The 12611-nt window shown below is 36.5% G+C and overlaps 3 protein-coding genes across 13 annotated transcripts in view; all 3 read left to right on the top strand.

Moving 5' to 3' along the window:
- The window catches only part of cadpsb (Ca2+-dependent activator protein for secretion b), an 83983-nt gene extending 81940 nt beyond the window's left edge, over positions 1-2043 (top strand). For all 10 annotated transcript variants that reach the window (XM_066663893.1, XM_066663892.1, XM_066663891.1 and 7 more), the window contains one exon: positions 687-2043. In XM_066663893.1, coding sequence (XP_066519990.1) covers positions 687-863 — 177 coding nt within the window. In that variant the 3' untranslated portion in view covers positions 864-2043. The remainder of the gene's footprint in view (positions 1-686) is intronic.
- Positions 2044-2322: 279 nt separating this feature from the next.
- Positions 2323-5983, top strand: cplane2 (ciliogenesis and planar polarity effector 2). 2 transcript variants are annotated; one of them, XM_066665731.1, is made up of 5 exons: positions 2323-2519; positions 4272-4424; positions 4637-4761; positions 4866-5002; positions 5264-5982. In XM_066665731.1, the coding sequence occupies exons 1-5, from the start codon at positions 2411-2413 to the stop codon at positions 5496-5498; spliced, it is 759 nt and encodes a 252-aa protein (XP_066521828.1). In that variant the 5' UTR covers positions 2323-2410; the 3' UTR covers positions 5499-5982. The 2 variants fall into 2 exon arrangements, with proteins under 2 accessions (XP_066521828.1, XP_066521826.1); XM_066665729.1 differs by having other exon boundaries at positions 2380-2519; positions 3251-4424; positions 5264-5983.
- A 1468-nt stretch (positions 5984-7451) lies between these two features.
- Positions 7452-11587, top strand: wdr82 (WD repeat domain 82). The gene is made up of 9 exons (XM_066663900.1): positions 7452-8074; positions 8905-9002; positions 9544-9610; positions 9777-9876; positions 9968-10084; positions 10252-10407; positions 10543-10612; positions 10740-10882; positions 11036-11587. Exons 1-9 carry the CDS (start codon positions 7914-7916, stop codon positions 11063-11065), a joined length of 942 nt encoding a protein of 313 aa, XP_066519997.1. The 5' UTR covers positions 7452-7913; the 3' UTR covers positions 11066-11587.
- The last annotated feature ends 1024 nt before the right edge of the window (positions 11588-12611 follow it).

The raw sequence follows: 12611 nt of genomic DNA, 5'->3' as shown, positions 1-12611 counted from the left end.
TGATATAATAGACATTCTATGTGGCTGAAAATAAGCATCAAAATCTCTTAAGGTCTTTGTATTTTCTTTCCCCTGTCTGTGATGTTCTGGAGTGTTGTCACCTTGGGCATTACATAGTCTATAGTCTACACAAACATTGAATTTAGCAGTAGTGAACGGTGTATGTTCCTGTTTTGAGCCCAGTGTGGTCCTGAACAGGATTAAGAGCTTGCAGAAAAACAATGACAGAATGAATGAATGATAGACTTAGCTGACTTAACTGAGCTGCATATCTCTGTCCTGTCAATTTTTCTTAACAGTCTGAAGGAACAAAACACTTAAAGCACTTGTTTCAGTCTGGTTAACTTTCACAGTACTGTGAATGTTTACCATATTTATGGATGGGTGTCCAAAAGTACAAAAAGACCAAATAAATATGTTGTTGATTAGTGTTTATTCAGAAAGGATGATATCCTGATATCCACTATATGTTCAGAAAGCATACTGAGTCATAATAGTATGATGTATTTCTTTCTAAAAATATGTTGCCTAAAAAACATGTCATGGAATGCAAGAATTTATTATTTGACACCTTTGGAAGATGTTGTGATATTGAATTTTACTAGCATGTTGGTTTTTGCAGCATATGTGAGATATTACATGACTAAGCAAGTTCAGCAGGATTTGACTTTTCTTGCATTTTGTAGAAAAAATATCGAGACTTTAGACTGCAAGGCGTTCTTGACTCAACATTGAACAGCAAGATGTATGACACTGTTCGGAACCGGCTCACCCTGGAAGAGGCCACTGCCTCTGTCCGAGAGGGTGGCATGCAGGGCATTTCCATGAAAGACAGCGACGAAGAGGATGATGAGGACGACTAAAGCACCAGCCCACTCGGTGCACCCACCCTACCCTCTTGGGACCTTTCCCATTCACACCACCCTACCCTAACCCAACTTAGCCTGGTAACAGAAGAATGCATGTACCAACTCTGATTACTCCAGTTAGCCACTCTAGGACCTACCCCATCAGCTCGAAATGCCCAAAAAACAGAGCTAAAATCAAAAATCTAGTAATTATACTTAGTAAACTGAAACTTTAAAAGAGTTACAAGAACATGATTGACAATTTTATCTGTGTGATAAATATAAAAAATTAAGAAAAAAAATAAACGATTTTTGGACTGATTTATTTGGGAATTTCTTTCTATGTGTTCCTAAGCAATATGGAGTACCATTTGTTTGACAATGTCGAGTGAGATTATTAGGTGTGTCCCTGTCCAATGCGATAACATATATGGCGCTTCTTTGACGTACTCTTACATACATTAATGGTACATTGTCGTGAAGATGAGTGTATGAATCTTTTTATTTGTCTTGTCTGTTTTTAAAGTGGATGCCAACTGCTTCAAAACTGAAAATGAACTTCTGTATTTAAGTTAAAAGCTGTTAACTGTAAATGTCCTCTGTGTCTGCACACTTTCATAATAATGTACCAACTTTATTTTAATTTTATTTGTGCTGAGGCTCTGTAAATCTTCTGATGATCTTATGTTGCAACTCACCAACAAGGCATTGTCTCACATTCATCTTAAAACTAAAATTAATTGGTATTCTAGAAAGGCAATATTCTCTTAGCTCCATTTTGATATAATATTGGAGATGTCTTTATTTAGATGTCAGAAATGACCACAAAATAATATATTTTTCTTTAGTTTGACTTTTACAAAGAAAACAATTTCTTGCTTTTCTTGTTTTGTTTTTATGCTCTCTTAGAGACATTTATTTTCTTTTAGTATTTAAGTAGCCAGAGATATGTGCCATTTTGGGAGGGGGAGGGGTCTCACTATTGTTTTGTATATACAAAGCTGTATATTGCATTCTGAGCCATCGCTGCATGCCTGTGGGTTCCACCTTCTCCAAAAGCTTTTTTATTTATTTTTTTTATTATTATTATTATTATTGTTCTTTTTTTCTGTGTCAGTTAGCTGGTGGATTCATTCTTGCGTTTGCCTTATCAAAGCCAACAGTTATATGCAAGAGCTGTGGCCTCTCAATAAAGATAACTGTACAAATACATGAGTCACATCTGTTTGCTGAATTTATACAGAAATAAGCAATATAAACAATATAATCCGTACTTTGTAACCAGTGAGAGAGTGAGAATTTAGAAAGAGACCAATTTACAACGATGTAGTTTGGTTTTTATCTCTCTATTTTATTACATCTAGAGAGTGTTTTGTGACATTAGAGCACGAATAATGTATATTAGTCTGTGTGGGTCACGTCAACCCCCTTTTAATGAAAATGAACTTTTATTTTGAAATAGGAGAAAACCCGACGCAGCGGCTGTCTTCGCGGCTCGTGAAAGCGTCTAGAGGATCTTGTAGAGTAGTCTTTTTTTTTAGCTGATTATTTATAAGGTTGAAATGGCAGCTGTAGTTCCCGGGTCGTTGTTCGTAGCGAACTGGCACCGAAATCCAGAAAGTAGAGAGTATTTTAGTAAGATACTGCACAAGAAGAAACGCCGAAAATTTGGTACGGTTTGTTGCTATAGATACGGCACAGTACCCTCTGATCTGAGATCAGGGGCTATTCGCTTATGATAATTTTATTTTCTATAAATCATGATTACAGTTTTCTTACTTTTTCCCTATGTAACATTTCCAAGAGCAAATATTCCAGAAAATAATACTTAAATATTCTTACTATTGTTTCAAGTCGTACAGTAATTGAAGAATTATACAATTGAATAACTTCCTGAACGTCTGCAATTATATTTTGACTTGTCTGGTCATTTTTAGAATGTCCGTTTTAAAATGTCCAGTTATGAAATGTATACCTATTGTTTTAGTGGCAGGCACTTTAAATATCAATGTCTTTGGCTTTCTACCAAGTGAGAAAATTTAGTTTCATATGTTTGAACGTTTATTTAATAAGATTTCTAAGAGAGAATGTCGAGTCCCTGTCCAGTATCATCAAATCTACGTTATATTGTGCACCGACAGAGGGACAGCTCATTCTCCTTTATATTATATATATTAAAAATATATAGTATTTATTTAGACACGTGACTTTGAAAAAAATCTTAATTTCTTTTTATAATATTTGATTCTAAATATTATTTTATTCAATATACTGTCAGAAAGAATCTACACATGGTATCTTAAGAAAATAGTGAAATAATGCACATGCCATTCATACACTGAAAATATTTATTTTATATGTGGCATGTGTGATTTGTTGTTGTGTGAATCTGTCCTTGTCAGTGACGTGTGATATCTATACAGCCATTATTGCAGTACAGTCACAGTGAAAACTGAAGAACAATATTTTTACACTGGGGCAACAGTGACAGCATTGGAGAATTGTGAACAAAGTGACAGAATTCCACACAGAAACAAACTCAGCAGAAATGCCAGAGTTACTTGGATAAGTATCCATTAAACTTTATAAAATTGCATAAACGTACATTGCTCCACATGACCAGACCATAAATTTGGAGTGCTGAACTTGCATTTCTGCCTTTAACCCTGTACTTATGCATTACATATATATTACCAAACATTTTGTTAGGGTATAAGTGTGTTTACCTGCGAAAAGTTCCTGAACTACAAATTCCCTGAATTCCATGGCTGGGTGCAGGATTTGTTTACAAATTGAGAGACAAGCAAGGGTGTCTAAACATATCCGCAAAGGGCCAGTGTGACTGCAGGTTTTTCATTGCAGCGAGTTGTTTAAAGACAGTGACTGACTGATTAATAATAATAATACGTTTTATTTATAAGCGCTGGGTGAAATCAGGTGTGCTCTTGTTTGGAGTGAAAAGCTGCACCCACACTGGCCCTCTGCCAATATGTTCAACCTATATATATATATATAAATAAATAAAAGAAACAGTATTGTGCCATCTTAATGAATTAACTATTAAAAAGATAATTCAAGATTTTTGTAGTATTATTTTGGATAGCTCTTTACAGCCCCAAGGATGAAGCGGAAATTAAAAAAAGGATTTTAAAGTCTTCCCTAGTGGTAACTTCTTTACTATTCTGATTGTGGGACTTTGTACTGCAATCGTGTACACATCACAATCATATTTTTATTTACTGGTGGAAAGAACAGAAGAAATGCTCTGAGTTTATAGTTCCATACAGCCCTGATCACAGTTGACTGCCAAAATGGCAATGGCAACAAATTTCTTGTCTGTGATACGTCATCTGTTAATGATTGTTAGGCTAGTTCAGTTTGGTTTTGACATGGTATTAAAAGTATTTTTATATTCCATATTAGGTCTCCTGGAGGCACCAGTTATGCCCCCTAATTTAAAAGCAGACATTGTTCGTTACAAAGTATTCATCTCAGGTAAAAGTGGTGTAGGGAAGACTACTCTGGCTGCCCGGCTCGCTGGCCATAATATTCCAAACATGCACTATGAAACAACAGGTAAATATCTTTTAAGAGCTCTCAAAATATAATTAGATGAAACTAGACACCATATATTGAAGTATATACATATCCTGTATGTCTGGAATCTTAATTCGTAGAATTAATTTTTTTTATACAGTAGCCTATCTGAAGGAGATAAATGACTGTAGTGGCAGACCTTAAAAATTCCTAAAGTCCTACTTAATATATCAAGTCTGTAACTTCCCCAGGTATGGAAACATCTGTGGTTTTTTGGCCTGTGAAGATGAGGGAGAGCGGCCGCGTTTTGTTCTTTCACTTTCAGCTTTGGGACTGTGGGGAAAACGCCATGCGTAGATTTGACCACATGCTGCCGGTGACCGTATCTTTTTACCACTACTTTTGATTAAATTACTGTCTTACACCTTTGACGTATTCTGAATAATTCTTTATTGATAATTGTTATCCATGTTTCTACAGTCTTGCAAGGAACAGGTGGATGCTATTCTTTTCCTGTTCTCTTTCACTGATCATAGCTCTTTTGAGGACATCTCAAATCAGATATCCCGGATCACAAACCCCTCAGACAGGGTTGTCAGACTGGTAGTTGGCACAAAGTATCCTTCAGCCAAGGTGCACAATAATGTTTGAATAGTAGTGTTTGAATGGGTTGTGTGTAAAATAGTGTCTCCTTATTCACATATGTATTTAAAGACAAAACTACTAATCTGAGCATAGAAAATGTCTGGTAATTACAGTAAAATAAAGTTGTATAAACAATTGAAATAGATTTCACTTAAAGTCCAATATATAGACATCTGATTTACATCAGGAGAATAAATGTTGAAGAGTTTAGAGAATTGTCCTTAACTATATAGATTTGACTTGTTTATGCACACGGATGTAACAGAGAGTGAAATTACACAATTTCAAGTTTGGGGTGTACCAGTCTTCCGTGTGGGAGGTGATGTGAGTGGAGGATTTGGTGAAATTGCACCTTTACTAAACACCTTGGCAGAAAACCTGTGGCACCAGGACTGTGTACACTCCTCTTCTACCACTTTGCCTCAACAGTCTCAACAAGAAGATACAAGCCGAGAGGTCATTGTGTAGCTGCACTGTGGAAAATCGCTGGGATTTCGTTTTTGATAAAATTTCTGATAAAGATAATATTCTCTTAAAGGTCTGGCACTGCCTGTGTAATTTAAACCTTTATATGTGCAGCAGTTTAGTAAATATATAAGTAAATATATTTAGTAAAATATTTTATATTTTTATATGAATACAAGGTGATCAATTGCATGTTCTCTTAAGTGTCCAACTAAATAAATAAAACATCTATCATATATTAAGCCCAGCTGTTTCCTAAACTGAAATTTTGTTTCACTGTCGATATTACAATCTTAAAATAATAACATTAAAGCAACTTTAACTCATTTGGTTTATCATACCACCATGTGAAAAAAAAAACATTCATTTTTGTAATTTGCTTCTGAATTTAAATTAGTGACAAATACACAGTCAATCATCGACTTTCTTGTCAGATGTAGTTTTCACAAACAAAAAAATTAATTTTGGCCATTTCACTCAAATTTGATAATCAAATATGTATTTATTGATTAATTAGTATATAAACATTTGGTATAGCACTGTGTTTTAACTCTAAACATTTTTTTTTTATCTTTTATGGTGTTAGAAAGTGAATAGTTTCATATTAATTCCATATTTTATTCTGATTCTGTTATACTTTGTTTTAGGTTACTGTGAACTCTTTCTTAACTTCTCTTTGTGAACTTCTCAGCAGACACTTATGCTGAGTTTGAGGTTATCTGAAGTACTAACAATGACTTGTTCTGCTGAGAATGCACTTTAATCCACTGTGAATATGCATATGTCTCCAAGAGTGCAAATTTTCCTCTGTAGAACGCAGACAATGTTTCTGTGTTCAAGTGAAGTGAGTTTTTTTTTTTCCTTTTTAATCAGCTGATGTGCAAATCTGTTGCTTATGATGAGTAACTCTTCTCTAAACCTGACATCCATTAGACAAACTTACATTTGAAATAAACTTAAAAATAAATGGACTCTCATTTGGGTCATTTCTTGACATGGTTCAAAAGCAAACTGGCAAATTCTTCTATTATATACAAAAACAAATATTATCTAACAGTCTGACCAGTCTAACATCTCAGTAGCATGACAATCCATATGCTCAGCTCCTCAAAGCTCTGCATTCAAGACACTGATGTTTCTGAGTGACTGAGTGTTTTATAGTTCGCAGATGCTTGAGTTTCAATTATGGTTGGATTTGGGTGAGGTTAGTGTGGACCTTTTGTTCTACCAACTATCACCCTGTCCTTGTCAGCTGTGTGTTTACAATGAGACATCACAGGATTTGGAACCAAAATCCACTTTATGTTACTCTATGCGTGTGAAGAAGAATTATAGCAACAAAACGATAACATCTCTGCAAAAGCTACAGGTGTGATATTCTGGGCTCATCTGAAGTGTCATAAACAAAACATGTCAATAAGAGGCTACAAAAAATGTTCTGTTTGCAGAAATTCATGAAGATTATAGAAAGAAAAAAACATTATTTCTGACTTTTTTTTGTAGCCCAAATTACAGATTGTAATAATTATTTAAGAACATTCTAGTTCGTTAAGTTCAAATGATTATTGAATACCATTGCTATATCTGGTATTTCACAGCATTTTGATTATTTGCTATTTCTGTGTTAAAACAACCTTCTTCTTTTAAGCCATTTTTTAGCATAGGAACATTCTTTGTCATTACTTCTGAGCACCGATTGAATTTAATATTTTATAAATATAATTTAAATTATCATCGATATGGTGGCGCAACAGGTAGTGTCGCTGTTACCCAGGGTCCGACCAGGGTTGTGGGTTCGAGCCCTGCTCCGTGTCTGTGAGGAGTTTGATGTGTTGCCCGCGTGGGTTTCCTCCGGGTGCTCCGGTTCCCTCCCACGGTCAGAAAACACATGGTAGGTGACTGCTCAAATAAGTGTGTGCGTTGCCCTGAGAAGAACTAGCACACCTTCCAGTGTGGGTTCTAGCCTTGCGCTCAGTGATTAGGCTCCGGATCCAACGTGACTCTGAACTGGATAAGCGGTTACTGGCGATGGAACTTTGACACACCTTTAAAGGCTGCGGTACATTTGGGAGCTGAATATGTCAATTCTTTGTGAGCTGAGGTAAACAGTCGACTTGCTTTAGAGTTAGAGTCGGTTACCGCAGGACTTTTATTATAGAGACTCGCTATGAGAATGGTCGCCATTTTCTAGAGGGAGTGACTAACGCCATCGTCGTCAGGAAGCCACCGAGACCCCCGAGTGGCCGTTGCGCGCTACTCTCTGAATGACGGACCGTCGCCCCTAAACGTGCCCCGACTCTCCGAAACGAAGCCAACGAACGCACCTAGTATCGGCGGCACCGGGCAGCCTCACGCGCGTGTTGGAGTGTGGACTAAGAAAGGCCTGCTCCTGGCCGGGCTTCCCGCCGCGCCGCCAGCATGAAGCTCACCGACAACGTGCTACGGAGCTTCAGAGTAGCTAAAGTGTTCCGAGAAAACTCGGATAAAATCAACTGCTTTGATTTCAGCTCTAACGGGGAGACCGTGATATCCAGCAGCGACGATGATTCCATTGTGTTATACGACTGCCAGGAGGGAAAGTGAGTCACTGTGTTGTGCTATGGTTTATTAAAGGCGCCCTCAGTGGGCGGGTTTCGCTCTGAGGCCTTTTGCCGAACAGAGCCTCGACCTCGAGTACATATGCTAACCGAACTGCACCAACTAACGCTGTAAGGTAGCATTTGAGAAATAGGACAATATGCAGTAATGAGGTTTATTCGCTGCTCAACCTTCTGAAAGCTTAGCTAGTTGGACAGTACGATTTCCAGAAGTAACTGCTTCATAGAGATTAGTGTTAGAGCAGCAGAGCGCTATCAATGTTTCAGCTCGCACCCGCAAGATTGCGTTACAGTCGTGTGTTCACCGTTTCTTCGCTCTTGAATGATACTGTATTTTTAAAAACAATAAATACACGCCATCAACAGAAAACATGTTTTTGCGTAATTATTTTGTATTTTAACCTAACATAAGAATAAATGTGACATGTGAAACATTGTTTTTCTAATGTGCTCAAGTCAAGAGAAATTACGCATAAATTGTTAAGGGAATTTGTCATCCTATTTTCACTTTATGCAAAGCTTGTGGTGATGACATATTAGGAACAATTCAGTGGGCAACAAGCCGGAGCGATATTTTCAGGTCCAGAAGTAAAGAATTTTGTTTTAACTGCCCTGGCACCCCTGAGGCTGGTTTGAGATGATATGGAAAGCCAGGAAGGTGGAATAATATAGAATCATGGAGTCTGCCAACATGTGTTAGTTTATAAGTTACCTCTGTACTACAGGAATGCCACATGAATCATTGTAGTCAATATCTGCTAAGTGAAACAACAATAATGAACTGTTTTCTTTTTTAACTGGTTGTAATACAGACCCAAAAGGACGCTCTACAGTAAAAAGTATGGAGTGGACCTCATCAGATACACACATGCTGCCAATACAGTTGTCTACAGCTCAAACAAAATCGATGGTATGTTATGGAAGCCTGTTCTATATTTTATAACCTTTGTCATTTAAATGTACAGACTGGTGTGATTTTTACAGTGAATACTTTGTTTATTACATATGTCTTTTATTACTGAGGTTTTACCAAATTTGTATTCCATACATTATATTCATGTTGAAAACCTTTACGAATCAAAATTGTAACGAATCAGTAACACTTCTCTCAGAGCTGTACCTACTCATTTCTCAAGGCTACCGGGCTGTGCCCACTCTGGTTTGAGGTAGTTGTTTGTACAGTTTGAGGGTCTGTGATTCTGCCCTTTCAAGGAGCTAACTGTACAGACTACTGCCTTGCCCATGGTGGCGCCAACTCATCTAAAACTCTTGGGGACCTGCACCAACAGGATCATTAAATCTAAGGCTATATTACTTATTTGCTTTAATGTTTTAATGTCATAAGTTTTATATACATCTCCATTTTGTTATTGAAATTTTATATATATAATTTGTCTTTTAGTTTTTAATTTCTAGTCCTGATTCTCCTCCTGTTATTTTTGTTACTACAGATACTATACGATACCTGTCTCTACATGACAATAAGTACATTCGTTACTTTCCTGGGCACAATAAGAGGTAAGTATAATTGAAACAAGAGGTTTACACACATTGATATGTGAGCTAAAAGTTCAGAATTAGAGGCTATAAACACAATTAAGAGATTGTTAGGGTTACTTTTTTATAATCCACCACCTTTGGAAGAATTGATTAAAATGAAATGTTGTGCATTGTAATATTTTAGGGTTGTTGCGCTCTCAATGTCTCCTGTTGATGACACTTTCATTTCTGGCTCTTTGGATAAAACGATTCGGCTGTGGGATCTCCGGTCTCCGAATTGTCAGGTAAACATTGGTCTGCTCTTCATTTTATTATTATTTATTAAGAATATGATTATTCTTTATTAATTTTATTTAATCTTTTATGTGGTCACAGGGACTGATGCATCTACAGGGTAAACCAGTGTGCTCATTTGATCCAGAGGGCCTGATTTTTGCTGCAGGAGTCAACTCAGAGATGGTCAAACTCTACGACCTGCGCTCATTTGACAAAGTAAGATGAGTTTTTTGGTCAAGTGCAGTTATCATATATCAGCAAACTGTGTTAAAAAGAAATATGTAAATAATCCCAGTTTTTACAAACAAAGCATTTGTTTTTAAAACGTGTACAGTTTCTTTGCTAAAACATATTGTCCACACTTGTCTCACTTTCTCCCTTAGGGCCCCTTTGCCACATTTAAGCTACAGTATGAACGCACATGTGAGTGGACTGGCCTCAAGTTCAGTAATGATGGCAAACTCATCCTGGTCTCCAGCAATGGAGGAACACTTCGATTGCTTGATGCTTTTAAAGGAGCAGTACTACATTCATTTGGGGTGAGTGCTTTTCCCCATTTTAAAAATCTTTGTAATGTTGTTTGCTTGTAAATTTAAATGCTGATGTACCCCTTATGATGTCCAACCTCTATGCTAACTCTTATTTACATTCTCTTTTGTAATTCTTCTTTGTAGGGATACAACAACAGTAAAGGTGTTATTTTAGAAGCTTCCTTCACCCCAGATTCTCAGTTTGTCATGATTGGTAAGTTTATACCTAACCATCAACCTTGATGATATTGGAGGGTGCCTTTTTCTAAGTGACACTCTATCCCATTTGTAAATAAAGATGCTGTATCATATGTTATAAAGATGTTTGCATTATTCTCCAGGTTCAGAGGATGGGAAGATCCATGTTTGGAATGCTGAGAGTGGAATGAAGGTGGCACTGTTGGATGGGAAACACACAGGACCTATCACCTGCTTACAGTTTAACCCTAAATTCATGACCTTTGCCAGTGCATGTTCTAACATGGTGAGATGATGCTGTTCCACTGAAATAGATTACAAAATCAGAGATCACCTTATGTAAAGATATAGAACTAATTAATTTAGCAAAATTATGGAAATTATTACTACATATTATCAATCTAGTTTGTTTGCTCATACCTCATTCTTGACTCCACAGGCATTCTGGTTACCCACAATTGATGACTGAGGAAGAGATGTTCTCCATGCCAACAGAGGGCAACACTTAAACTGCTCCTAGCATATTCAAACAGTTGTGGACTGTAAATAGTTTGGCCATGAGGTCAAGTTGTATTTCTTTGTGTTTATTTTATACTTATCATTAAACAATGTTTTCTTTTGTTTTGTAAATTGGTGGCGTCTATTCGTGATGTTTATGGTTGCTGTCAAATTTCAACTGTCAAAAAATTACTCGTTTAATTTTAGCAAAATACAAGAATTGGTAACAGACATGCATAAATAAACATGTATAGAGCTTTTCCTGTTTAAATGGCAAACACACTTAAATGATGCTTTGGAAAGTTCCCCAAACCTATAAATCCAGCCTGTACAGCTTCTGAAACTTAACTCTTCCTGAATAAATGAGGTGCTGGTAGGTTTAGTGCTATTGTTCTGTACCACTGCATGAATGCTGGAATGAAAATTCTTGTGCTCTCCATCGACAGTAATATCCCAAACAGTTGTACAGTGTCCAAAATTGATTAGTGTAATGGAATTATAAAGATATAGCATGAAGAGACCTTAGCTAAATACCTCCTCATCATGTGAAATATTATATAGTTATTTCTTAAGAATTTTAACAAGTGACAAAATACTGTAATTGTCCAACTTCTGTATATATTGTTATTTTCTTTATATATTTTTTTCTTTACATTTTGTTTGATACTGCACTAAAAACTAAGTTTGGCCACCCCTGTTCTATATAGTCTATTAAGCAGGTCACTCTTGGCATTTGTAGGCACTGATGTGCACCAGAGCTTTGAAAGAGTAAGAGCAGAGGAAATGAGCTTGTACAAGTGAGATTTTCACATTCGCAGCACTGGCATCAATTACTCGCTGTAATTTGAGTGGCCAGGGTCATGACGTCACACTCAGTTAAGGGCACAACAGTGGTTTCTCAAATACAGGTCAAAAATCACGACACCTTTTTTTCAGAAACGAAAGGGAAAACAACAACTGAATACTTTACAATTGGAAAGTTTTTCCAATGGGAATGTGGTAATGTAGCATATCAAGGATGCTCAAAATCGTCTAAGAAATTAATTGCCATTATCAGATTGGCAATATCTCTTGTGGTTCAAAAGTCATCAACTCAGAAATGTCAAAACTTTTGTCCTAAATGCTCAGCACCATCTTCAGTCACAATGGATGGGAACACTTTCCTGTAGCATTATCAGATAGCGTTGATCATTTAGGTTCATGATTTGGACATAACCTAAAAGATAGGCATCCTCACCCATTATTTGCTGAGGTTTTCAGATATGTTATTTTCCCTTTTGTTTCTGAAATAAAATGGTGTCCTGTAACCTTTGACTCACCCTGTATATCAACAAAGAATATCTGGCTTCACATTTCTTGCTGTGATATATTTCATTATTCATTTAGTGCCTTTGAGAACTGTCTGGATCTGTTAATATTTCCAGTTATCTGAACAATCCTTACTTATTTCAGGAGGTTAATACTTTGTTTAAGGATTTTGTGTGCTAATATTTTATTCTAAATAACCATGAAAATAT

Source organism: Hoplias malabaricus, chromosome 3 (genome assembly GCF_029633855.1).
Source record: "Hoplias malabaricus isolate fHopMal1 chromosome 3, fHopMal1.hap1, whole genome shotgun sequence".
Taxonomy (NCBI): Eukaryota; Metazoa; Chordata; class Actinopteri; order Characiformes; family Erythrinidae; genus Hoplias; species Hoplias malabaricus.
The sequence above is the reverse complement of the archived record's forward strand: the minus strand, read 5'-3'. Positions and strand labels throughout refer to the sequence as shown.

Excerpts from the sequence above, each read along its gene's own strand:
- cplane2 (XM_066665729.1), top strand. The coding sequence starts at position 4,160 with ATGGCAATGGCAACAAATTTCTTGTCTGTGATACGTCATCTGTTAATG. Across the intron at positions 4,425-4,636 it reads CATGCACTATGAAACAACAG|GTATGGAAACATCTGTGGTT; the intron begins GTAAATATCTTT and ends TAACTTCCCCAG. Across the intron at positions 5,003-5,263 it reads AGACTGGTAGTTGGCACAAA|ATTTGACTTGTTTATGCACA; the intron begins GTATCCTTCAGC and ends TTAACTATATAG.
- wdr82 (XM_066663900.1), top strand. The coding sequence starts at position 7,914 with ATGAAGCTCACCGACAACGTGCTACGGAGCTTCAGAGTAGCTAAAGTG. Across the intron at positions 9,877-9,967 it reads TCCGGTCTCCGAATTGTCAG|GGACTGATGCATCTACAGGG; the intron begins GTAAACATTGGT and ends ATGTGGTCACAG. Across the intron at positions 10,613-10,739 it reads TTCTCAGTTTGTCATGATTG|GTTCAGAGGATGGGAAGATC; the intron begins GTAAGTTTATAC and ends ATTATTCTCCAG.